At 49.2% G+C, this 25,018-nt stretch overlaps 4 protein-coding genes across 4 annotated transcripts in view; 3 read left to right on the plus strand and 1 right to left on the minus strand.

Moving 5' to 3' along the window:
* Positions 1-48: 48 nt before the first annotated feature.
* On the plus strand, positions 49-3,298 carry Lcat (lecithin-cholesterol acyltransferase). The gene is made up of 6 exons (XM_028768495.1): positions 49-242; positions 981-1,137; positions 1,215-1,330; positions 1,428-1,523; positions 1,606-1,830; positions 2,703-3,298. The coding sequence occupies exons 1-6, from the start codon at positions 89-91 to the stop codon at positions 3,275-3,277; spliced, it is 1,323 nt and encodes a 440-aa protein (XP_028624328.1). The 5' UTR covers positions 49-88; the 3' UTR covers positions 3,278-3,298.
* Positions 3,299-5,218: 1,920 nt separating this feature from the next.
* On the plus strand, positions 5,219-7,753 carry Psmb10 (proteasome subunit beta 10). The gene is made up of 8 exons (XM_028768671.1): positions 5,219-5,442; positions 5,638-5,725; positions 5,812-5,909; positions 6,023-6,163; positions 6,418-6,533; positions 6,644-6,702; positions 7,294-7,445; positions 7,583-7,753. The coding sequence occupies exons 1-8, from the start codon at positions 5,387-5,389 to the stop codon at positions 7,692-7,694; spliced, it is 822 nt and encodes a 273-aa protein (XP_028624504.1). The 5' UTR covers positions 5,219-5,386; the 3' UTR covers positions 7,695-7,753.
* Positions 7,754-9,300: 1,547 nt separating this feature from the next.
* On the plus strand, positions 9,301-11,364 carry Ctrl (chymotrypsin like). The gene is made up of 7 exons (XM_028768727.1): positions 9,301-9,542; positions 10,073-10,176; positions 10,266-10,345; positions 10,455-10,536; positions 10,678-10,858; positions 10,933-11,066; positions 11,151-11,364. Exons 1-7 carry the CDS (start codon positions 9,491-9,493, stop codon positions 11,310-11,312), a joined length of 795 nt encoding a protein of 264 aa, XP_028624560.1. The 5' UTR covers positions 9,301-9,490; the 3' UTR covers positions 11,313-11,364.
* Positions 11,365-11,559: 195 nt separating this feature from the next.
* Positions 11,560-25,018, minus strand: part of Pskh1 (protein serine kinase H1) — a 28,701-nt gene continuing 15,242 nt past the window's right edge. Inside the window, exon 3 of the mRNA XM_028768580.1 lies at positions 11,560-13,694. Coding sequence (XP_028624413.1) covers positions 13,377-13,694 — 318 coding nt within the window. The 3' untranslated portion in view covers positions 11,560-13,376. The remainder of the gene's footprint in view (positions 13,695-25,018) is intronic.

Here is a 25,018-nt window from a genome sequence, read left to right on the forward strand (position 1 = left end):
CCTCCCACTGGCCCTGGGGCCCCTCCCATCCCTGTCCAGATAAGGCCAGCCCAGGACTGCCTCATCTGGCAGTAGGCACTGGGCTGTAATGGGGCTGCCTGGCTCCCCATGGCAGTGGGTGCTGTTGCTGTTGGGGCTACTGCTCCCTCCTGCCACCCCCTTCTGGCTCCTCAATGTGCTCTTCCCCCCGCACACCACGCCCAAGGCTGAACTCAGTAACCACACACGGCCTGTCATCCTCGGTAAGCCCCCACTAGGCCCCTGATACATCAAGCGAGACCCTGGGGAGCCTGGGTCCTAAGCCCAACAGCAGCAGATGCTGTCAAGGTTCTCCTGGCCCACCATGAGCCCTCATGCCTGACTTGGTGTGGGGAAGGACCAAAGGCTTGTTCTACAGAGACATTGCTTCTTTTTCCTTCACGCTGTTCTGTCTCCAAGTTGTCTTTTCCGGGGGTTTGGGGTTGGGGTGGTGGTCGGTGGATGAGATGAGATTTGCCTGAGGCCTTGGCCAAGGTACTACAAAGCCATGAACAGCTCCAGATTCATTGGGTACTGGGTTAAGGCCCACTACATCCTTGGCCTCTATCTTACCAAGAACAAGATACCCAGCCAGATACCCAGATATCTCAGGACAGGATAGCAGGAGAGGTCCATAAAGGCCTGCCCCCTGTTCAAGGGCCAGCCCTTGTCCCCCCTTACCTATTTGTTCTCCCCTTGGACTTTGGCAATAATGGAAAGCCAGGCTGGATGTTTGTTTTGTGGGGGCAGGGGTCAGTGGCCTTGGTTCCTGGAACCTTCCATGCCTGAAGGGAACCTGGACTCTGCGGTACCAGTGGGACAATAAGAATCAAGCAGGAGGGAGGATATGTGTCAGTAGAACCTTGAAGGTGTAGGAGATGGAGGGGTGGGCTTTTTTGGTGGTAGGGTTGCGGGTGTTGGAGAGAAGCCAAGAAGCTCAGAACAAAAGCTGGTGCCCACAGTGCCTGGCTGCATGGGGAATCGGCTAGAAGCCAAGCTGGATAAACCAGACGTGGTGAACTGGCTATGCTACCGCAAGACAGAGGACTTCTTCACCATCTGGCTGGATCTCAACATGTTTCTCCCCCTCGGGGTGGACTGCTGGATTGATAATACCAGGTATGTCCCATGTGGTCTACCCAGCCCCTCCACGTTGACCCTTGGCTGCTGGCTGCTAAATGTCCCATTGTCCCCAGGGTTGTCTACAACCGTAGCTCTGGGCGCGTGTCCAATGCCCCTGGTGTACAGATCCGTGTCCCTGGCTTTGGCAAGACCTATTCTGTTGAGTACTTGGATGACAACAAGCTAGCAGGTGTGTATACACAGGAAAGGCAGGGGATCTTCTTGGTCATCAGGGTAGCCTGCAGGTGTAATGGACAGAGTCCCCCTCTATTTCTGCCTCCCCACAGGCTACCTGCACACACTGGTGCAGAATCTGGTTAACAATGGATATGTGCGGGATGAGACAGTGAGGGCCGCACCGTATGACTGGCGTCTGGCACCCCGTAAGTGTTTGCAGGTGATGGGCTGGGGCCATGAGAGGTGGTCCGAGACCCTAACTACCCTGACCTATCTACCCATCTTCAGGCCAGCAGGATGAATACTATCAGAAGCTGGCAGGACTGGTAGAGGAGATGTATGACGCTTATGGGAAGCCTGTCTTCCTTATTGGGCACAGCCTTGGCTGCCTACATGTGCTCCATTTCTTACTGCGTCAGCCTCAGTCATGGAAGGACCGCTTCATCGATGGTTTTATCTCTCTCGGGGCTCCATGGGGCGGTTCCATCAAGCCCATGCGGGTCCTAGCCTCAGGTGAGGAGCCTCTAGAGCACTGTCGTCCAGTATGGGGTGAGGGAGGGATGAAGCAGAACCGCAGTCACTCCAGCTCTGCTTGGTGTTGCCCGGGGTATTGTCTGTGAGGGTATACGTGCTGTCCATGAAAGCAGCACCATTTGAACATCTCCTTCCAGAGTCTTTGAGTGCTGATACAGGAAGCCAATCTCAGTCATCTGTCAACCCCAGATTTGCCCCTTGTAGCCCCAAGTCCTGTCCTCTATGGCTTTTAACTACATTTTACCTCCCAGAGCCCTTGTGCCCAGGAATCTGTCTCATCGAGGACATGATCGGCCATAGCAGGGCCAAACCTAGGGATCCGATCCTTCTTGCTCCTTTTTTGAGCAGTAGCCCCAGGGACACAGCACAAATATGGCTGCCACTCACTGAACACCACTGTATACTGGGCTCAGCAAGGCTCAGCCTTCACTGTGAAGTTTATAGTCTGGTGGGTGATCCACCAGGCTGTATGACTAAATGTAAAACAGATACCATCAAACCTCCAAAAATGCAATCCTGTGATCACTGTGAAGCACAGGCAGAGGGCCTGAGGAAGAATAGCCAACGCAGCGCGCACGCACACACACACACACACCTTATTCTCTTTAACTGCCCCTCTTCTCATACACTCTGTTACTGTTTGAGGCCCTGTCCTACCTGTTTGAGCTCCGTATTACCAACATAGCCTCTTTTATTAAATAACTATATTGAGCACTTTGAACGCCAGACCTCTCGTCTGTGTCTTGGAATCAAGGTCAGGATGCAGCAGAAACAAGGTTGAGTGCTTCAGTGAGGTAAACTGTGGCCCGAGCCCAGCTCTCTGTCCCACCTTATCCTACCCTGTCCTACAGGTGACAACCAGGGCATCCCGATCATGTCCAACATAAAACTGAGAGAGGAGCAGCGCATAACCACGACTTCCCCCTGGATGTTCCCAGCGCACCGGGTATGGCCTGAAGACCATGTGTTCATTTCCACACCAAACTTCAACTACACAGCCCAAGACTTCAAGCGTTTTTTTGCAGATCTGCATTTTGAAGAAGGCTGGCACATGTTTCTGCAGTCTGGCGACCTACTGGAAGGCCTCCCAGCACCTGGTGTCGAAGTATATTGTCTATACGGTGTGGGCATACCCACACCCCACACCTACATCTATGACCACAACTTCCCCTACAAAGACCCAGTGGCTGCACTCTATGAGGATGGGGATGACACCGTAGCCACACGAAGCACTGAGCTCTGTGGCCAGTGGCAGGGCCGCCAATCACAGCCTGTACACTTGCTGCCCATGAATGGGACAGATCATCTCAACATGGTCTTCAGCAATAAGACACTGGAACATATCAATGCCATCCTACTGGGTGCCTACCGCCATGGCACTCCTAAGTCCCCAGCTGCCAGCCTAGGTACCCTACCCCCTGAATAAAGACCTAGCTGTTATAAATAAGTCCAGTGTGTTATGGGTTAAGGGTAAGGCACTACCAGGATTCTTAGAGTCACGCGTCACCTGGCTGATTCATACATCATCTGGTCCAGGACTTAGAGGAACGCGAGGTACAATGGGCTTTGGTAAGGTCCCAGATTGGACTGACTTGAGATGTGTAAATAGATTTTCATTACCCTGGTTGAGCTGCTCAGAAAGCTTGCTCTGAGCCTTCTCAGCACCCATGCCAATATTCAGATCTGCATATAGCTGCTAGAATGGAAACACAGAGAACAATGACTTGAAACCAACTTTTGAGTTCTGGTTGGATACCGAAATTTACAATAGAGCATGCTGGTGCATGCCTTTAACTCAGCACTTGGGAGGCAGAGGCAGGCAGATCTCTGTGTAGGCCACCATGATCTACAGAGTTCCAGAACAGCCAGGACTATAGATCCTGTCTCAAAAATGCAAACAAATCAATAGAATTTAAAATATGCCGAGCAGTGGTGGCGCATGCCTTAAATCCCAGCACTTGAGAGGCAGAGGCAGGCAGATTTCTGAGTTGAGGCCAGCCTGGTCTACTGAGAGAGTTCCAGGACAGCCAAGGCTACACAGAGAAACCCTGTCTCAAAAAAAAAATAAAAATTAAAAAAAAAATATGCTGGCTGGGGCTGGGGATTGTTCATGGGAGAGCTTGGATTCCATATCCAGAATCAAAATAAAAAAGGGGCTGGAGCTTCTGTTGAAAGAAGCTGTTTTTTTCCAGAGGACCCAGGTTCAAAACCCAGCACCCACATGGCCGCTCAAAACTGTAACTCTAGTTTTAGGGTATCTGGTGCCCTCATATAGACATGCAGGCAAAACACCAAAGTACATAAAAGTAAGTCATAAAAAATTAAAAAGTTAGGGCCAGGTGGTGGTACACATGCCTTTAATCTCTTCATCCAGGCCAGCCTTGGCTACAGAGCTTGTTCCAGGACAGACAGGGCTACAACTGAAAAACCGTTTTTCAATGCCAACCCCCTGACGTCCCCTCCCCCCCCCAAAAAAAAGGTTTAGGATCTGAAGGAATGACAGTTCTTCTAAAGGTTTAATTTGGGACTTTAGAGACAGATTGAGAGCTCAGAAGTTAAGAGCATTTCTTGCACTTGCAGAGGGCCTGGGTTTGGTTCCCAATGCCCATATGGTGGCTCACAACCGTGTGTAACTTCATTTCCAGGGAATCTGGTGCCTTCTTCCGACCTTGGTGGGCACCTGGCATGTACATGCCACATTCACTCATACACATAATTAAGCCTAAAAAGGCTTGATTTCTACTTATCTTTTTTTAATCAACATTTTGTTTTATCTCATTGTTGACACTTCTTTAAGCCTGTACATCACCTGTAACAAATGTCACAGTACTCTTTTTTTCTTTTTTTTCTTCTTTTTTTGTTTTGTTTTGTTTTTTGTTTTGTTTTTCGAGACAGGATTTCTCTGTGTAGCTCTGGCTGTCCTGGAACTGGAGTGCTGGGATTAAAAGCGTGCACCACCACTGCCCGGCTCACAGTACTTTTTTTTTTTTTTTTTAAGATTTATTTATTTTATGCACACGAGTACACTGTAGCTGTCTTCAGACACACCAGAAGAGGGCATCACATCCCATTACAGATGGTTGTGAGCCACCATGTGGTTGCTGGGAATTGAACTCAGGACCTTTGGAAGAGCAGGCAGTGCTCTTAACCACTGAGCCATCTCTCCAGCCCCACAGTACTCTTTTTAAAGGAGTTGTATGTGTGAATGTTGCACCTGAATATATGTATATGCGTGCAGTGCTCAGGGGGGTGTCCGATGAGATGGGAATGGAGGAACTAAGGTGCACCGTGGAAGGCCTGGCAAGGCCCTTCTTCAAGCTACCTGGGACAAGAAGAGAAGGCGAAAGTGAAAGAGAAGATGCACAAAGCAACCAAGCAGCCTCTGAACTAGTGTAGGGGTGAAAGCGAAAGTAGGAAGCGTCTGAAAAGTCCCACAGAAGCCAGGACAGACGCCTCTGCTTCCCCTGGCTTCGCTATTTTCATCTGATCCACCCATTGAGACCCCCCACATCTCAACTGGCCTTCCTGCCCCGAGATGCTGAAGCAGGCAGTGGAGCACAGAGGAGGCTTCTCTTTCGAGAACTGCCAGAGGTGAAGAGGGAGTGGAGTTCTAGTCACCAACTGCTGGTGCCTTGTTTTATTGGTGGAATGGGGGGAACCCTATGTTGGGTGACCAAATAGGGGCTTAACACCAGGAAATGAGGAAAGTAGAGATGGGTTTGGGGACCGGTTCAAGGACCTTCCCTGGGTGCAGAACTGAAACGCGAGTCACCCCAATGTTTCCAGGAATGCGTCCTTGGAACACGTTTTTCCGGGACTTCGGGTCCCTCATGCACGCAAGACGGGGACTACCATCGCGGGACTTGTGTTCCGAGTAAGCGGGGTGATAGGGCTGGAGGGCTAGAAGGGCAGCCACTGCGGAGATCAGGTGGGCATTAAGGGTGGGCTCTTCCCCTGCAGGATGGAGTCATCTTGGGCGCGGACACGCGGGCCACTAACGATTCGGTTGTGGCGGACAAAAGCTGCGAGAAGATCCACTTCATCGCCCCCAAAATCTAGTCAGTACCCTTCGGTGCCAGTCCCCATATTCAAACATAAGCTGGACTGTCGCTCACGCCCTACTTTGTCCCTGCACGTCCCTGTGCACATCCATTATCCCTTTTCCCCTTAGCTGCTGTGGGGCTGGAGTAGCTGCGGACACTGAGATGACCACGCGGATGGCAGCTTCCAAGATGGAACTACATGCGCTGTCCACTGGCCGTGAGCCTCGGGTGGCCACGGTCACCCGTATCCTGCGCCAGACGCTCTTCCGGTGAGAAGTGGGGCTAAGACGACCCGGGGTGTGTGTGTGTGTATGTATGTGCCGGTGGGTGGAGTTGACAGGAGGTGGGACAGAAAAAAAAAAAGCGGGCCTGCCACCAGCAGGGAGACCGGAAGAACACAGACCAAGCTGAGTTCCGGAAGAGGAAAAACGCCAGGCCAAAAGGAAGGGGTGGGACTCAGACCAAAAAGCATATAATGGGCGGGGCCTGCCTGCAGACAGTAACCCTGCCGGCTCCTCCACAGGTACCAAGGCCACGTGGGAGCATCATTGGTTGTGGGCGGGGTTGATTTGAACGGACCTCAGCTCTACAGCGTGCACCCACACGGTTCCTACAGCCGTCTGCCCTTTACTGCCCTTGGTAAGCGCTTCCACCCTTTTCACACGAATCCTCCTCCACATGCAACCCTGCTTTCAAGGTTTGTGCCTCAGCAGCTACAGCTGACTTGAGATGCCCCTTCCCACCTGCAGGCTCCGGTCAAGATGCAGCCGTGGCACTGTTGGAGGACCGGTTCCAGCCAAACATGACGGTGAGCGACTTCTGCCCATTACTTCATGCTCACTGGCGGGGAGTACCACAAAACCCTTGCCAAGTATAGAAAACAAGGAAGGCGTGTAGGTGTGAAGGTGACTACTTAGTAGGAACTGAATAAAGTTGAAGAAGTGAGGGCCAGTCAGTAACCAAGCTTAGACCACAGAGAGAAGCGGAAGCTCACAACGAATAATGATTCGAATACTTAAGGAAGAGGTAAAGCCCAGTGGGGTTCTCTATGAGGTTTGAGATCTGGACTTTGGAGTGGGATAGAAGTAGGTGACTATGTGCTTCAGAGATGACGAAGGCCCAGAGAGAAACTCGTGACAGAGTGCGTGGGAAGACTGCTAGAAAAGGGGGCTATACATGTGAGCGACACTGAGAAGTTTGTACAGAGGACAGCGGGTGGAGGGCACACAGTTTAGAGGGAGAGGGGTCAGAAGCCAAGGGACTGGAATTTTGAATGGAGGAAGAGAAAGGAGGTTGACCTTACATAAAGAGCAACTGGTCTGGGTCTCAAGATTAACAGAGTCCCCAGGTTAGAGTGAGGTAACACCAGGTCCATTTAACCTCATTCCCACGACCATAGCTGGAGGCTGCCCAAGAGCTGCTGGTGGAAGCCATCACAGCAGGGATCCTGGGTGACCTGGGCTCTGGAGGCTGTGTGGATGCCTGTGTGATCACTGCAGGGGGTGCCAAGCTGGTGAGAGCGTTGAGCTCCCCCACAGAGCCTGTGCAGAGGTAGGAGCAGGGGAAGGGAGGGGTGTGTGAGTGTGTGCGTGCGTGTGTGCCTCTGTGTGTGTGTGTGTGTATGTGTGTGTGTGTGTCTCAGAACGGGACAAGCTGCATTCTAAAAGGCCGGCCCTTCTCCTTTCTAGGGCTGGCCGTTACCACTTTGCTCCCGGAACCACACCTGTCCTGACCCAGGAAGTGAGACCCCTGACCCTGGAACTTCTCGAGGAGACTGTACAGGCCATGGAGGTGGAATGAAATGGCCTGAGATGTGCAGTTTGGAACCAGGGTGAATAAATCCAGGAAATACAAACACTCAAACCGAAGACTGTCTTTCTTGAGAGGAGTGGGCCGAGCAGCTCTCTGAGCTTGGTGGCTGTGGTTTCCTTCTAAAGGACTAAGACCCAGTTCCTGGCCTGAAGTCCTCTTCATCATCACCTCGGGGATCTATCCATGCAGAATCCCAGCCCCAGACAGCACTATAAGCTTTGGGATGGAAAGCTATATCCTGTCATCCCTAAACCATAGTCCCATATGGTAGCTTATCCTACCAGTATCCTGTTTTGGAAGACCCCGATAGACAATCCCCACTGTTAGCCTTTCCCTGTCTTATCAGTAACCACCTATTCCCGCCAGCTACCCTGGGTCTTTAGGAGGCTAAAATGCTGTTCAAGCAACTATTTTCTGACTCTAAGGGCAAGTTCTCACCAACCACCCTTCACCACCTACAGATCCTCTTATGACAGCCCTCAGATGACCAAGCATATGTGAGCTTGTGAAAAGCTGAGCTTTGTCTACACAGGTTGGACTGTGAGTAGGAAGACTGACTCTGTTCCCTGGGCTGAAAGGGGTTATGGACTCGTGGGAAAAGATGACACAACTAACAAGAAACCTTTGCTGAATTTTCCTAGCAAGGTTCTTCACTGAGTGCCAGGCCCTCTAGGTGCTAGTAGGAACCCAGAGGATCTTGCTCTCAGAGTAGCTATGCTCTATTGGGGCTTCAGAACTGATAAGGCACATTCTCTAGAGAGGTTCTCCTCCAGGCTGGACAACACCCTTGGCCTGGTGGTGTGTTCCCCCTAAGGCTTTATTATGAAAGATTGTATATATGATAGTAAAGCTAAAGGACTTGTTTAGTAAACATCCATGTGTCCACCAGCCTTTATAATTCATATTTTGTCATATCTGATCTTGTGTCCTTTACCCATTCACCTGTTTCACATTTTAAACTGAGGTATTCTCGAGCCCATCAAAGCCTTTGATACCCTTAGAAAAATTCAAGCCAACTCACCTTTGCAACTCTGCATACAGAAGTGCCTTTTCTCCATCGGTTCAAGCTCAGCCTGGAGCTCAACAACAAATATGCTGTACACAGACCTCTCCTATGGCAATCTGAGGTCTAGAAACAGATTTCTACTATCAACTTCAACCCAGGGTCTCTCAATCACTGAGAGTTTACACTTACCAGTAACATAGGTCTCAGCCAGACCATGAAGTTTGCCTTGTGCTGGTAAGAGAATCTGCCTCTCTGGACAGACCTCTGACTCCTGTTCCATACTGATGAGAAATCCAAGATGATGTCTGTTAGGATTCACAACCTGCCAGAACCTTCCTGGCCTTCCTGGCAGAGATGGGCCACATCTGGCCATACCCTCCACCAGTCATAACACCCCTGTGTTCTGAACAGGCTTCTCTGGAAGTTCAGTATTCCTGATAGCCTTGGGAAATTTCATAGGTCCACAACCACCAACCAGGTTGACACTTTAGACCTAGTTCAGCCATATGTCCTTGGTACCCAGTGGTCAACACTTGGAGTAGGAAGTGATTCAGAAAGTCAATAGGAAGCCAAGGCTTGGGAAGGTGGAGGTGAGAACCTCACACCTGGGTATTTGATAATCCCAAGGACTTTGGCCTGAGAAGTCCTCTCCTAAAAGCAGGTGTGGGGCTATGCCAAGACCACACAGCTGGCCTAGTCTCAGGCCCAAGACTTCTGCCCAAGGACAAGAATCCCCATAAATAAAGCCAGGCCATCTCAACATCTCTTATTTTCCACGATGGTACTGCTCAGCCTAATCCTCAGCCTGGTCCTCCTTGGCTCCTCCTGGGGTAAGTGGGCTGGGACCGACCTTGACTGAACAACTTAGCACAACCCAGCTCCTGTTCAGGGGCCCAGACAAGGAGCCAGCCTGGCTAGAAGGGAACAGACAGTGTAAGCAAAGGAAGGAACCCTCAGGGCTGGGAGTAAGGGAAGAGCCAGGGACCAGTCTCACAAATAAGACAGGAGCTTGTGCCAGACCTGAGAAGGTTCAGGAAAACATATGTGTATAAACAAAGCCTTCTAGCTGCATGATAGACTTCTCAGGCCTAGAAAAATAGAGGGCAAGGAGATGATACCAGGAATTAGAGAGAAACGTGGCTTGAAGAACATTAGGACTAGAGATGTGATAGCATGCACAGGACTTGAAGGGTGGTAGGGTGGGACAACCAAGGTAGCTGTGATGCCTAAAAGGCATTCTAGGGGAGGGCTAGTGAGTAAGCCTCCTGGACCCCTCTGGATCTATAGTTTGGGGGACACCTTGAGGAAGACATTAGGGAGACATAGGCTGGGATTGAATTCTCACCAGCTTTATGTTCAGGCTGTGGTGTTCCTGCCATCACACCTGCACTGAGCTACAACCAGAGGATTGTCAACGGGGAGAATGCAGTGCCAGGCTCCTGGCCCTGGCAGGTGTCTCTACAGGTACGCATCCTAGGGGTTGGTCAGGGTCCTGGGTGCTTTAGGCCTATGGGTAACTTAAACCCACTCATGTATTTGACTTTTGACCCTAGGATAACACCGGGTACCACTTCTGTGGTGGTTCTCTCATCAGCCAGAACTGGGTGGTCACTGCCGCCCACTGCAAAGTCACGTGAGTGTATTCCACTTGTCCTGCCCGATCCATCTCTTCACACTTCCCCTCCCCTGAATGCCTCCCTCTGAAAGCACTCACCAGCTACCCATTCCCATCATCCTGGCAGGCCTGGACGCCACTTCGTTATTTTGGGAGAATATGACCGATCTTCCAATACTGAACCTGTGCAGGTGCTCTCTATCTCAAAGGTGAGTACTGGCTGCCCGTGTAGCAAGGGAGAATGGGCTGCAGGTGTCCTAGGCGTGCCCTGACCGTCCCACCTCAGCACCGACCTCAGTGCCTGTACCCACTGAAGCTTTACATGGCCCTTGAATGGCTCGGCTCCACAGGCTATCACACACCCTAACTGGAACGCCAACACTCTCAACAATGACGTCACTCTCCTCAAGCTTGCCTCGCCAGCCCAGTACACAGCAAGAGTCTCACCAGTCTGCCTGGCTTCCTCAAATGAGGCACTGCCTGAGGGCCTCACGTGCGTCACCACTGGCTGGGGCCGGATCAGTGGTGTGGGTAAGAACTTGGATGAGTGAGGGGAGACCAGGAAAGCATCCTGGGCCAGCCTGACCACCTCTCCTGGCTCACAGGCAACGTGACACCAGCACGTCTGCAGCAAGTAGTTCTCCCCCTGGTCACTGTGAATCAGTGTCGGCAGTATTGGGGTTCGCGCATTACTGATTCCATGATATGTGCGGGTGGTTCAGGTGCCTCCTCGTGTCAGGTAAGCACCCTATCCTCTGTGCTATCCTGTGGTACACTTCCCCAAACTGATATGCTGACCTCTCCCCCTTTTCTTCCCTTTCAGGGTGACTCAGGAGGCCCTCTTGTCTGCCAGAAGGGAAACACCTGGGTGCTTATTGGTATTGTCTCCTGGGGCAACGAATACTGCAATGTACAATCACCTGCCATGTATGCTCGGGTCAGCAAGTTTAACACCTGGATCAACCAAGTCATGGCCAACAACTAAACTGTCCACGGATCCTTTCCCCCAACTCAATCCAATAAACACACCAACCTCAGTTTCTCTTGTGTACCCTCATCTTTCATCCTGGCTTAGTGGGAAGGAGAGGCTCTTAAAGGTTCTACCCGACTTGGACTTGGTCTTCTGGTATAGCACCAGCTGAGCAACCAAGATCTTCCTACAGTCATCAGCCCAGACGAGGGCCCTTACTCCTCTTGTTGAACAATCCACCAGCCCCATGGCACAGTCAGCGTGGTCAGAAAAAATGGCAGCCTTCCCTGAGGGAGGGCAGCCTGTTTATTGGATACAGAAGATACATTTACAGAGTACACAAAATAAATAACTGCACATTCTCCATCCGTAGTTCATGGCATGAAGGCCTGGTGGACCTATCAAAGGCCCAAGACACTAAACTCCCTCTGTCTTAGCCTCACAACCAGACCTACTTTGGGGAAAGAGAAAATAAATCCCAGTGGTTCACACCCCCGGAGATTCCTGGGGAACTGGTAGGTGGGGGAACTCTGAGGCTGTGAGGCTCTCCATGGGGGAGGGTGTGAAGGGAGCATATAGAAGTTGACTTGGCACAGAGTGGTCTCTTTGGTTTGGTTTCCCAGCGGAGGTGGCATATGTAGAAAAGAGTGCCTCGCCCAAGGCTGCCTCCTGAGAAGAGCTGAGTGGAGTCAGACTCTTCCTGCTGATAGGCTCTTAATCTAGCTGGGCCCAAGCTAGGCTCTGTCTGGCCCCTTTCTACCACTGAAAGCAGCTACAGAGACAGGAGGTCATATTCCAGCCTAACGTGGAGGTGGTAGGGGAGACCATGACAGCTACAGAGACTGTTGTGGCTCAGTCCTCTGGGAGAGCAGCCCCTGCAACCCTACCCTACCTCACAGAAGGGCTCCCTCCAGCCTGAGACTCAGTGGGGCCAACCCGGAAAGTTAATGTTATGAACAGAAGCGGGCACACGGCAAATAGGGCAAGGCCAGCAGCCAAGGCACCCAGGGTTCAGAGGCAGGTAACACAGTATGGCTAAGTTCCAGGGTGAGGTTTGGAGAAACTAAGCAGAGGGGAGTTGAGCAGCCCAGGACTCTCCCCCAATTCAGCAACTCCTTTCTGTCCTCTTCTGTTTGGAGGGCTGTGAGTCTGCAAGGTTGTGCACCAGTCACCACCCCATCCCCTGGCCACCTATACCCACACCAGACACTAGGTGGCACACTGGAGCTATAAAGGAGGGCCTGACAGCTCCAGGAGGGAAGCAGCAAAGGGCAACACACCAAAAGACAGAAGAAAGGTTGGTGTTGAAGTGAGGAGACCCTTCTTCAGGCACATCCATTCCTGGTAGCAGCAGTGGAGTTCCCTTTAACCCCTCACTGTTGGGAATGAGGAGGCTGGGGAATGAAATGCCATCCGAGTGGGAGAGACAGTGGGCTCTGCAAAGGCACTGAGCGTGATAGACAGGATCCCTCTCATAGAGCGGCTGGAGCCTGAGGCTAAGGTCCATGCCACAGTCTCTACAGGGGTCCCCAATGGCACCATGAGGAGAGATAGATCTTGGCTGGGGGAAACAGAGTTGCTGCACCTAAGGGACTGATGAGGCAATTTAGCTGTGGCACAAGCCAGGCCTCCCACTGGAGCAAACCTTAAGGATTAGCATGGCAGACGATGTGGGAGCTAGACCACCACTCTGTGGAGGACAGGGGGTTATAAAAGTAACAGACTAAGAGTCCTGAGCCATAGGACCCTTTCTACCCAACACAGTAGCCCCTCCCCCCAACTTGGTCCAAGAAAGTGGCAAAAATTCAGATCAGCAGAGACTCAGTCCTGCACCTTTTCCCAACTCAAACAAAAGAGCTGCCTACCAGGCTCCCAGTTCAAGTGGCCCTGGGCCACCATTCCATCATAACATGCCCAGGCCCATGATAGGAGGTAGGGGCTACTAAAGGTACAGAGAAGAGCTGGGTCCAGACATGCTCTACATACTGCTGGGCATGAGGTCTAGCTATAGAGAAGGTATCAGGCCCAAGTGACATGTCCAGGATGAGACAATAGTGTGCCCATGTCATAGTTGGTGGCTCAGCCATTATATTGCTGTTGATAGCGCAGGTTAAGCTCCCGAAGTTCGCGCTCCCGAACACGGCGTGACTTGTTGGAGCGCGTGGAGCGGCTCGAACGTGTGGACTGGGAAGATTTGGTGCTCTGGCAACGAGAGGAAGCACGCTTGAGGAGATTCTGGGAGATGGAGCGGTGCAGATTCTTCATGGATGAAGAAGCTGCCATGCTTACTACCCACGGGTGTCTTAGAGCCTGCAGTGCAGTCATCCGGGCTCCAGGGTCCACAGTCAGCAGGCGGTCAATGAAGTCCTTGGCCAGATTAGATACACTAGGCCAGGGCTAGAAACCAAGGACAAGCATTAGTGTGACCAGACTCAACACTGCCCTCCTATCTGGATGATGGCCACACCACAGAATTAGGAGCTTCCCAGCATCTGTGCATGTCTAGGCAGGCAGCCCCTCTCCTCTCCTGCACCATACTGAAACTCCTTTCCCTTCCTTCTCCTCAGGTTACTGAGCAGGTGATGCTCGATGCTCAGTGAGGAGTCTGGCAAGGAGGAAAAGGACCTACAGTCTATCCTACGGAGGAAATTTAAGTGTTCTGCACCCAAAGCCTCATCAGACCCCTAACATACCCTAGGGAGTTTTTTGTTTGTTTGAAACAAGGTCTCTTTGAATAACCCTCCCTGGCCTCGAATTCAATATGCAGACCAGGCTAGCCTGTAACTTATACATATCCAGCCATCTGCCTCTTTTTCCTGATGCTGGAATAAAAGGCATGCATCACCACACCTGGATAGGAGGTTTTTTTTTTTTTCATATTTATATGTGTGTGTACCTGAGTGCATGAGTATATAGCACACAGGTGCTATCCAATGGAGGACAGATGGAACTGGAGTTACAGGCAGCTGTGAGCTCTTATGTGAGTACTCGGAACTGAACCTAGGTACTTTGTGAGAACAGTTCTTAATTGGCTACCTAGATTTTTGGAGAGTGATCCAAATTTTCTCACCATGTTTAGACTCCAACAACCACCTGTTTGTACCAGGCCGAGTAGAGAGGGACTTTTAGTCTCACCTTCGAACTTCCAAGAAATTCCCTGCCGTAGCCTGAACCTCCTGGCCACCAAGAGAAAATAACATTTAATGCATCTGTATCTTTCAGTCTGATAATAGGGTAGTATAATGGCTATTATTGGTTGTCAACTTGACCATATCTGGAATGAACTACAATCCAGAATTGGAGGGCACTCCTGTGATCCAGATCTTGAGGCTAGAAGACACAAGTTTCTGACCTGGATTGTGGCAAAAAGATCTTGAGGCATAGTAGCCATGAAAAGCTTAGGCCCAGGAACGGTAGTACACGCCTTTAATCCCAGGAGACTAAGGCAAGGAGATTTCTGAGTTCAAGGTCAGTCTGGAACAAAAAAAGTCCCAGATCCAGGCATGGATCTGGTACACACCTTTAATCTGGGCTACACCTTCTGCTGGAGATCAACGTAAGGACATTGGAAGAAGATTCGCTCTTCTTCGCCTGCTTGCATTTATGTGCCAGCACATCTGTTGGAACCTACTTCTACAGAAGACCAGCTCAAACAACTAGCCTTGTGGCACTGAGCAACTACTAGATTCTTGGACTTCCTATTCACGGTTGAGCATTGTTGGGGAGTTGGACTGCAGACTGTAAGTCATCATAATACTTTCCCTCAATATAGAGAGGCATTCCATAGGTTCTGTGACTCTAGAGAACCCTGACTAAGATAGGTAGGGACTTCTGGGGTCAGATAGAGATAACAACTCTTTTCAGAGGCTCTATCCAGTTTGTATGACCTCTTGAGCCATAAAAGCTCCTGTTATTAGCCAAATGTAGTTGTACACGCCTTTAATCTCAGCATTTGGGGAACAGAGGCAGGCAGATGTCTGTGAGTTCAGTGCCAGTGTGGTCTATGTAGTGAGACTCTCAAAAAAAAAAAAAACAAGCCAGGCATTGGTGGTACACACCTTTAATCCCAGCATTCAGGGATCAGAGGTGAGTGGATCTCTGTGAGTTCCAGGCCAGCCTGGAACATACCTAGTTCCAGGTCAGCTAGGGCTACACAGAGAAACTCTGTCTTTAAAAACCAAAACAAATAAATAATTCCTGTAAGTACCATGTCCAAGCCTCCTTCTAGTATATTCTGTCCCTACAGAGTTCTCCTGAAAGCCTGTTCTGCTTCAGGTAAGCAATGCTGCCTTGTCTTAGACACTCACCCAGCAGCTGACAACCCCTGGTCTCAGCCTCCCTAGCTTGTCTTTACCTGGCTGAACTTAAATTCTTAGAGTGAAGGGCATTTCCTCAGATGATTTCCTAGCCCTCTAATGCTTACAATTCTTTCAGTCTAGTACTGAGCCCTAGTGCTTAGTACAGGACATGTAGGAGGTACTCAATAGGTAGGTGAAGTGAGTTAAGTACCAGTGGATGCTATCTAAGAACTCAGCCTGGTGGGCTAAGTGCTGTGGCTCCTTAAGATGCCTTACTGCAGGACAGGTTCTGGGGCCCTGAATCTCCTAACAGAACTTCTAGAAAGGGCTCTAAGGCTTAGACTAGGCACCTAGATAATTCCCTCCTCTGCTATGTAGGCTCTATGTCGCCAGGGGCACCGCTGCTTTCTTTACTGGTAGCTGAAGTCTGTCCTACTCCACGGCACCCTTCACCTTGGGGAGTCTCTTAAGTGCTCTCCATGGTCCTCAGGAACAAGAGTCCACATTCCAGCTGGGATGTGGCCATTTAACAAGTGCACACACTTGCTGAGTCCCATCACCATCGGAGGGCTCCTTTGACATCTTGCTGTTTGACAGAAATGATGCAAAGAGAAGACTCATCTGAACTACTAAGGAAGGGGGTGGGGAGCTTGTCTTGTAGTCACTGTCCCCTTCTATCTTTTAGAAAGAAAAATCTTAGTACTGAGCTAAGCTAGAAGTAACAAGGATCGTACAGGTAACAGGGCCACAACCACCGTTAGGCCAGCACCAAGTGATTTTAGTACACAGGAGGAAAACAGTCAAGACTGAGGACATGTAGCCATGGTGGACTAGAGAAGCCTTGCTGACTGAGAGCAGTGTGCTAGTAAGAATTGTCCTCTCATCAGAGAGGCAGGTCCTGTAACCTGTGTGCAGGTCAGGTTCCAGTGTTGAGACTGAGGAGGATGAGTGATAACTGCCAGAAAAGCTTTTGGTTCACAGAGAAGGGTCTATGCAGGGCTGGAAGGATGGCTCAGAGGTTAAGAGGACTGGCTGCTCTTCAGAGGACTAGGTTTGATGCCCAGCACTCACATGGCAGCTTGCAGTTGTCTGTAACTCAAGTTCCAGGACATCTGACAGCCTTTCCTGGCTTCTGTGGGCATGCACATGTTGCACAGTCATATAGACAAGAAACACAGCCATTTATGTTAAAAAATGTTGTTGTTGTTGTTTTTTAAAGAAAGCCCCATGGATCGCTGCTGCTCTGCCACCTGGGCACAAACCTCTGCTTCTCACTTACACATGGAAGCAGCAGGCTTCATAGACAATGTGAAGCCAGTTTAGGCCTCCAGAGACTCTAGCTCAAACACCTTCCTCCAAACAAGAGAGTAGCAGTTTCTCTGCAGAAGATGGAACAGTGGTAAACCTGGATTCACAAGTTAGAAACCTGAACATGGATGAACTGGAGGCTTCCTCACTTCAGACCTTCACTCAAGTTAAACCATGGACTCCTGCAGCTTGGAACCTATCTGATATAGTCTTAGACGGGCCTCTCACCGGACTTCACAGTGAGCATAAACATCTCTATCTCCAGAGCAGCAGAGGCGAGCACCAGGCAGACCCCTGCTGCTTGTCAGGCAGTCAGCCTGTTAGTGCTAAACCAAGCCAGATTGATCCACCTTTCCTACTCCCCCAGACTCTCGCCTTATCAATTACTGTGTTCGTGCCACTGTGTACAGAATGCCAATAAACTCATTTGTCTGAGGGCCAGCACAGCTCTCTGGAAGGCCCCCAGCACTCCCATCTTTGAAGAGCTGGGAGCATATGCTGGTAGTGCTTCCCAAGCCAATGTGACTCAATCCATACCTTGGTGTGTTAGAAAAAATTGCAGTTGGAAGTCAAGCAAGCTGAACACAGGAGGCGGTTCTCACCCAGCTTGGAAACAGTGAGGCAGGGACTTGGGCAGACCTGCAGCTGAGTGACCTCCCACACAGCTCAGAAATGTAAGGCCTCTCACACCTTCCACAGCCCCACTTCTGGCCTCAAGTCTGATCCAGTACCTTGCCAGAAAGTGCTCAGTGCCTGCAGCCCATCGCACCTGCTTCCCTGGAGGCTAAGTATGTCTGCCAGGCTGACTGACTGGTCAGGAGGCATTTTGGACATGAGAAAAAGAAAAATGATTAAACAACCATGTACTTCAGTTTCCAAAGTTTTAACTGCTTTCTCTGGCTGAAGGACATAACTGACTTCAGTATATATCCTTGGGATCAGATGGACATTCATGGGCCTCTGGTGCCTGATAGATAGGACAGGTCTCAAGTAGCAGCTGGTTAGTCTCCCAGAGGTTTCTACCTGCATCTGAACTGAAACACAGGGCAGGGAGAGGACTGGCAGAAAATGTTAAGAGGTCAGTTAGCTCTGCCTACAGACATCTAGGAGATGAGAAGACAGCTTCAACACAGATGCTACTAATCCATACTCTGTGACTCTCTGGACATTTGCATGGGTGGAACTGGGCCCTGGGCTGAGGCTAAGGGAGGAAGGGGGTCACCTTCACGCTGAGTCTGCCCATCAAGCTTCCTTTTCCTGAGCACAGAGACCCCAGAGACCTTGTTCCCCGGCAGAGAAGACAGCAGCCAGGAGTGGAGAGGGGCCACTCCCTAACCAATTTCTCCTCATTATCCCTACTTTTCTCTTGGGCCAAAGCCATTCCTCTATGGACTCCAACTGTCATTTTGAGGGAGGGGCACCAATATAGAAAGGCATTCAGTTCCATATTGGAGGACTTGTCTCCCCTTTCTCTCTGTTCCTTCTACTCGACTGGGCAGAGATGGTAAGAACAGTTCCCAAGGCTACCATGTAGTCTCCCTTTGAGCCTCAAAGTCCAAAAGGAAATGAGGACTAAAGCCTCTGATCAGCCTAGGCTGCATAGGGGTAAGGAAGCTGCTTCCTTCTGGCAGCAAACCCTGTTCATCTGCTGCCCCAAACTTCCTCTGGTAACAGGCTGACCACTCTCAAGAAAGACTAGAAGAGAATAAATGACCCAAGTCTCTTCTAAATGACATTAGAGAGACAGACTAAAGAGTCAGGCTATAAGCCAGGTGACCAGTTCCACTTCTGTGTATGACTTAAGAGAACTCACAGCTTCCTCACTTTCAACATGGAGAGATTGAACACATCATAATTCTAAGTCTCTCAGAATTTTGAGAGCTCTGGATTTTAAAAGCATGCTTCCCATCTTTTTTTAACTTCTTGATGACATGCAAGACATAGAACATAAAATGGACTATTCTAGCTGACCTCCTGACCCCTGAGGTTCCTTACAGAGCCCAGGACTTTGGGTTAAAAAGGCAGTCCCTCTGTAGCACAGCCAAAGGGGAGGAAGGAACAAACCTGGGCTTGCTACCATGACTCAGTTCTTCCTTTAGCTTTGTCTCAAGATGTATTTTTACATTTTCAGACCCAGTATTCCCACCCTCAAAGGCCTCCTTTCTGTACTTACGTGGGCCCGAATGAAAGCAGAGAAAAGGGCACAGAAGACATTCTGGGAAATAGAGCTTTGGTTCACTCAGGAGAGCAGAACTCTCATTGTAACAGGAAGGACAGCACTCAGAAGCTACCCCAAGGTTACGATTTTTTAAAAAAATATATAACAAAATATAGCAATTGGACACTGCCGAGCCCAGCAAAGCCTCTGCTCCCTCCCAAACAGCTAGAGAAGGAGTGAGGAACACAGAAGAGGATTTGAAAGAACAGTTTGAAGACAGAAAGAAAAAGCAAGAATAGAATTTTAAGGACTTTGTTGAGACAAGATCTCATAAGGCCAGTCTCAGCTTTGTGAGTGCTGGGATTCTAAGAGTGGACCATCATGCCCGGATGGTCTTTGCTTTTATTTTGAGACACGGCTCTTTATGTGTTTCCAGGTCCATCTCAAACCCCTAGGCTCAAGTGACCCCACCACTTGACCATCTTCAGCCAGATTCAGCAGAAAGGAGAGATTTAAGCTTTCTGGGCAAGTGGCATATCTCCAGTCCTAAAGTTTGCATCTGATTTTAGTCCAGTGGTTCTCAGCCTGTGGGTGAAACCCTTGTGTATGTGTGTGGGGGGGAGGGGTGTAACATATCAGATATCCTGAATATCAGACATTTACATTATGATTTATAACAGTAGCAAAATTACAGTTATAAAGTAGCAACAAAATAATTTTATGGCTGGGGGTCACCACAACCTGAGGAACTGTACTAAAGGGTCAAAGCATTAAGAATCACAGCACTAGCCGGGCGGTGGTGGCGCATGCCTTTAATCCCAGCACTTGGGAGGCAGAGGCAGGCAGATTTCTGAGTTCGGGGCCGGCCTGGTCTACAGAGTGAGTTCCAGGACAGCCAGGGCTATACAGAGAAACCCTGTCTCGAAAAACCAAAATTTAAAAAAAAAAATTAAAAAAAAAAAAAAGAATCACAGCTCTGAGAACCACTGTCTTACCTAAAAGGTCAAGAAACAATTGGAGTTTTAAAAAGATAGATCTCAGCTACCCAGATGACTGACCCCAGGAGTTGGGACTAGCCTGGCAACATAAAGACCAATGTCTCAAAATTTAATTTAAATTTAATTAAATAGGGGTAAAGGAGTGAGCATGTTGCTTAGTGATACAGTGCTTATCACTGTACAAGGTCCAGAATTCAATTCTGAGCATCAAAATAGAGAGGGTGAGACGGGGGAAAGGGAGAGTGGGAGAAGAAGGAGAGAATGACTCATGAGAATAAAATACTCTTGTGCCCTCACATATTCCTTCTAAGAGTTCATGAAGCGAAGGGAGATAGGAAAGAAGACAGAGACAGAACAGGGTATAGCCTAAGTGCTTTGAAGGAAGGCAACCTATGTCAGCTGACCAAGCACTGTCTATTTTAACTATGTCCTGGAGCAGCCCCAGAGGGTTCTGGATCCAGATGAATGGTATAAATTTGTCTTTTTTATGTCCATTCAAGGATTCTGCCAAAGCCAAGAAGCATCCAGAACCTGAGTTAGCTTTCTTCCCTTATTTCTTTAAACAAACAACTTCCTCCCATCTAAAATAAACTTTTAGCTGGATCTTGCACTGGCTTCTAACTCACTGTATAGCCAAGGATGACCTTGAACTCCTAATCTTCCTCCTCCACTTCTCAAGGTATACACAATTCCTGCTGTATGCAGTGCTCAGGATCAAACCTAGGGCCTCAGGTATGCTAGGGAAGCACTCTACCACCTGAAACACATTCCCAGTTCCCCATTTTAACTCTGAAGTGGTATGGAGCCTCAGTGGCTATTAGAATTTCACTCACAGATGTGGTCTCTGTCTTCAGAGATCCGTGTCCCTGAAGCCCTAGGCATAGCAGCCTTTAGTTAGGGCCAGTACTTAGTCAACAGTGAGTAGCAGGGTAAGTTAATAAATGAAGGTAACTCAGCTTTCTGTTCAAATGAAGTGGACCACATTAGACCAGAGCCCCATCTGGTGTACCATGCATATACTGGGACACCGAGGAAACAAGGCATTCCAGGTAGATAGAAAAGTGGCTCTATGAAATGGAGAAACTGGGCAGGGAAAGGGAATATGCAGAGACATGGTTAGTAGGGGACAGGTGGAACATGTAGGTCACCAAACCTACAATACAACCTACAACCTCAATAGAGAGTTGACATCTATCTTAGTTGAGGCAGAGAGAGGGTGCAAGACCATGTGTGATCTCAAGAAGTCAGAATATGGGACAGATGACAGCCTGGCAGCTCCCACAACTAGAAATCCTGGAAGTAACTGAGCCTTTGACAAGGAGGAACTATCCAGGTAACGTCAGAGTGGAAAGAGGAAAGGGAGGGGACCACTTATGCACTGAGCACAGCCATGCTGTTCCCTTTTGTTGGAAGCCCTCTAAGGGCTGAAAGTGGAAAATGGCAAAGATGGAAAGTAAGTCTGGCCACGGTGACAGGCTGTTGGAAGTGTTCAGAGCAATGTCTTCCATAGGAAGGGCTAAATGCAACAGTGTTAGGAATGGCAGCTGCTTCTAGCACCTCAGGGAAGGCACTGCTCTCTGGGGACTGTGTAACCAGGGCAGCAGCAACAGAAGAATGCCTAAGGGACTACAGCATGGGAGCCTGAGACAGCACAGGATGGGGCTCTGCTCTTCTTCCTTTGGAGCCAGCCTCCTGTCCCATCACTGAAAGAATAGTCCCTATCTCTCCTAAAAGAAGATTCCAACCAAGGATAGGTTTCCAGCCACTGAGAATCCATTGCCCATACTCAATAGCCCAAACAAGGGTACCTTTCAGTGACACTTATTGCTATGTGTTAAGGAAGGCCTGTCTGAGGGTAACATTCTGGTTTGTTTATCTAGTTAGTACATGCATGGTGCCCCAAACTGAGGTATAGTTCAGTGGTCTCCTGAAAGAGAAGACTGAGTCACATTCATCTCTTTATTCATCCCAAGCTTACCAAGTCCTGGTGTAACTGATTTGTATCTGCTTGTAATGGCAGCTAGAGATTTGGGAAAACCATCATATAACCCCGAGTGCAAGAGCTATGAGAAAAAGAAGCAAGCAAGCAAGAATGAGACGAGGCGATGTCCAGCCAACTCTGACTTTGGGAACTCATCTTCTATAAGGTGATCAGAACTAAATGGTTCTAGTTCAACTCCCTGTTCCTCAATAACCCTTAGCCCCAGGTGGATAGCTGGCTGGCCTACAGCCCAGTGGCCCATCCCTGGAAGGCCACCTCTCACCATCTCACATTTCCCAGGCAGAAGCAGGGTGAATTTCTTCTCCCACCAGCCCTGTCACTTGTTCAGAGGCATTTATCCTCCTGAATAAGGCTTTATGAGTGAGCCTCTGCCCAAGTCCATCTATTCCTGGTGAAGTCACCCAGACTCATCCTTGGCTCAGAATGCCCAAGTGGAGGAGGATGGCAATTCAGGCTTCTAAATTCAAGACAGCAGAGCCGCCTCGGATGACACCATCATTCTGCCATCAATCCAAGTGGCTTTTCTTTCATTCTGCCTCTAGGAATAGAACCCTTGACAAAAGCAATGACATCAGGCCATGATTGTCACATTTCTTGTCAACTGAAACACCCAACAGTACTTCAGCATGAATCTACAGATGGATGACTCATGTCCTGTGTTCATTCCTTCAAAAACAGCTCCTCCAGCTTCCTAAGGTCTCCTGTAACAGGAACCTCATCTCTCGGGGTAGCTGTATGTCTCATCTTCTCTCACCCTCAGATCAGCCTTCCTTGCCCCTTAGTAACACGTTCCCCATCACTTCCAAACTGCCTTCTACTCCAGCACCTCTAAACAGGCTAAATTTCAGATTTCTCTTTGCAATATTATCTCCCCCTGCATTTCCTCTTCTTCCAATGTCCTGCATTTGTCCTGTGTGCAGAGCAGATTTGCTCTTGACACTCCATGAAACCTTCTGTCTGTGCCTGAAGGCAGCTCTGATCCTAGTCTCCTAAGCACACAACCACTAAGCTCTCTGGTCCATCTTGCCTAGAAGAAGTTGCATTTGGGCCCTTTCCCAGGGCATCACCAGTGACCGACCACTCATGCTTCCCTTAGGAGAAACCAGAAGACCATTCCTTCTAGTCATCACAATACTCCAGTTCAGCCCAGCAAATATTGAGATAGGTTAAGACAAGACTGTAGGACGTCTATGAGTGGACACACACACACACACACACACACACACACTGTCCTCTAGGATCTTATAGATCAGCAAGCAGACGTGTGTCCACACACAAGGAAGCACTGAAACACATTAACAACATGGTGAAGCGTATGTTGGAAGAGCAGACTATAGTCCCTGAAGCCAATTCTAGGTCTGCTGTCCTTCAGCTGTAAAACCATTGGCAAGCTACTGAACCACATTAGTCTCAATTCCCACATGTATAAAATGGATTGAGATTGGATGCGAGATATACACATCCAACCTTGTATCCGGCAGGCTCTTCACAGTGGCAGTGGTCAACATTATTCCTAAAGAAAACCAATCTTTGATTTGGACCTTTTATAGCTGATAAATTTCTAAAGTCAATACCAAGAATAAATGGAACAGTTTGAGCAAAACCTTATTGTGCTGAGTGACTGTAACAATGTCTGGGACCTGTAGTACATACACATGGGGTACAGCCTGAGCCTGGACTTTGGACTGATGTATCAAATGTCAGAACTGTGAACACTATTACCACAGGGCCCAATCAGGTATGCAAGGGCAGAAGCTTTCATACTCTCTGGGTCATAAAGGATGGTCCAGAAGCCTCTCTAGATCTGCCCTCAAAGCCAACGCTTCTCCTGAAGAGAGCTAGGACTAGCACCACTTTCCTAACCATGTGGTACCAGTACCTAGAATCCAGTCTCAAACATGCCCAAGAGCCAAGCTGGAATCTTTTTAACACCACTCAATTAATTAGGCATCTCCTATAACACTTTCTTCGGCATTTGTCCTATCTGGAAGCTGGGGATCTCCTCAGCAGTACAGGGTTCCCAATAACAAGCCCTTAGCCCCTTTCACTTCTGCTCCATTCTCTCAAATAATGCTCTATTTACACTGGAGCTCAGTCAGTTGGGTTCCCTTTTCTGAATTTACGTCTGCAGGAGCCTTCTGCTCAAGTCTGTAAGCCTCTCAGAGGCTGTGTGGGAAAACCCTGCAAGGAACAAGGGTACCACACAGGGCCTGGTATTCAGGAAACTGGTACAGACTTTCATGTCTCTCATATTTTCCCCAGATATGTTTATGGGTAGGCAGTGACCTGTAGGATAAAAAAAAAATAACTGGTAACCTGGCAGAACTCTGAATTTGAGGCCAGCCTGATCTACAGAGTGGGTTCAATGACAGCCAGGGTTACACAGAGGGGCTTAAAAAGATTACACGCTTCCAGCATACAGGATCAAATCTAGTAAGGAAGCCACCTCCCCCAAGTAACACCCAGACAAATCATTTTTAGGTGACCTACTATTATCATGAAAGTACCTTTAATAGTACAGCTTAAGGGGAGCTGGAGAGATGGCCCAGTGATTAAGAGCACTGGCTATTCTTCCAGAGGGCCAGAATTTAATTCCCAGCACCCAAATGCAGAGAAATATGACCAGGTTCTGCCAGGGATTTAACCCTGAACTGGGAACTGATGCATTCCAACTAGAGGTTAGTGGAGGCAAAGACTGGTTAACGCCCAGCTCCTGTGCTCACACTGAGGGGGCCCAGACTATGGTCCATGGTACACCCAAGTCTGTCCATTTGGGAAATGCATACTCTTCCTCCCACCCTGCTGTAGTTGAGCTCCATACTACCCTGTCATCTGGAGGAACCCTCAACAGCTTGGCACCACACAAAGCTCAGAATATAAACAGCCTTTCCACTTGCAGACATGTACACTCTATTTAAAGTATCAGTTTCAGCTATAACCTAACATAGTCCCTGAGC

This window comes from Grammomys surdaster, unplaced genomic scaffold (genome assembly GCF_004785775.1).
Source record: "Grammomys surdaster isolate TR1022 unplaced genomic scaffold, NIH_TR_1.0 187, whole genome shotgun sequence".
Classification (NCBI taxonomy): domain Eukaryota; kingdom Metazoa; phylum Chordata; class Mammalia; order Rodentia; family Muridae; genus Grammomys; species Grammomys surdaster.

Bases quoted from the DNA above. Each gene is read 5' to 3' on its own strand.
- Lcat (XM_028768495.1), top strand. From the start codon at position 89: ATGGGGCTGCCTGGCTCCCCATGGCAGTGGGTGCTGTTGCTGTTGGGG. The intron at 243-980 runs GTAAGCCCCCAC...TGGTGCCCACAG, and splicing joins CACACGGCCTGTCATCCTCG to TGCCTGGCTGCATGGGGAAT. The intron at 1,331-1,427 runs GTGTGTATACAC...GCCTCCCCACAG, and splicing joins GGATGACAACAAGCTAGCAG to GCTACCTGCACACACTGGTG.
- Psmb10 (XM_028768671.1), top strand. From the start codon at position 5,387: ATGCTGAAGCAGGCAGTGGAGCACAGAGGAGGCTTCTCTTTCGAGAAC. The intron at 5,443-5,637 runs GTGAAGAGGGAG...CAATGTTTCCAG, and splicing joins TCTTTCGAGAACTGCCAGAG to GAATGCGTCCTTGGAACACG. The intron at 6,534-6,643 runs GTAAGCGCTTCC...TCCCACCTGCAG, and splicing joins TCTGCCCTTTACTGCCCTTG to GCTCCGGTCAAGATGCAGCC.
- Ctrl (XM_028768727.1), top strand. From the start codon at position 9,491: ATGGTACTGCTCAGCCTAATCCTCAGCCTGGTCCTCCTTGGCTCCTCC. The intron at 10,177-10,265 runs GTACGCATCCTA...TTTTGACCCTAG, and splicing joins CCTGGCAGGTGTCTCTACAG to GATAACACCGGGTACCACTT. The intron at 10,537-10,677 runs GTGAGTACTGGC...TCGGCTCCACAG, and splicing joins AGGTGCTCTCTATCTCAAAG to GCTATCACACACCCTAACTG.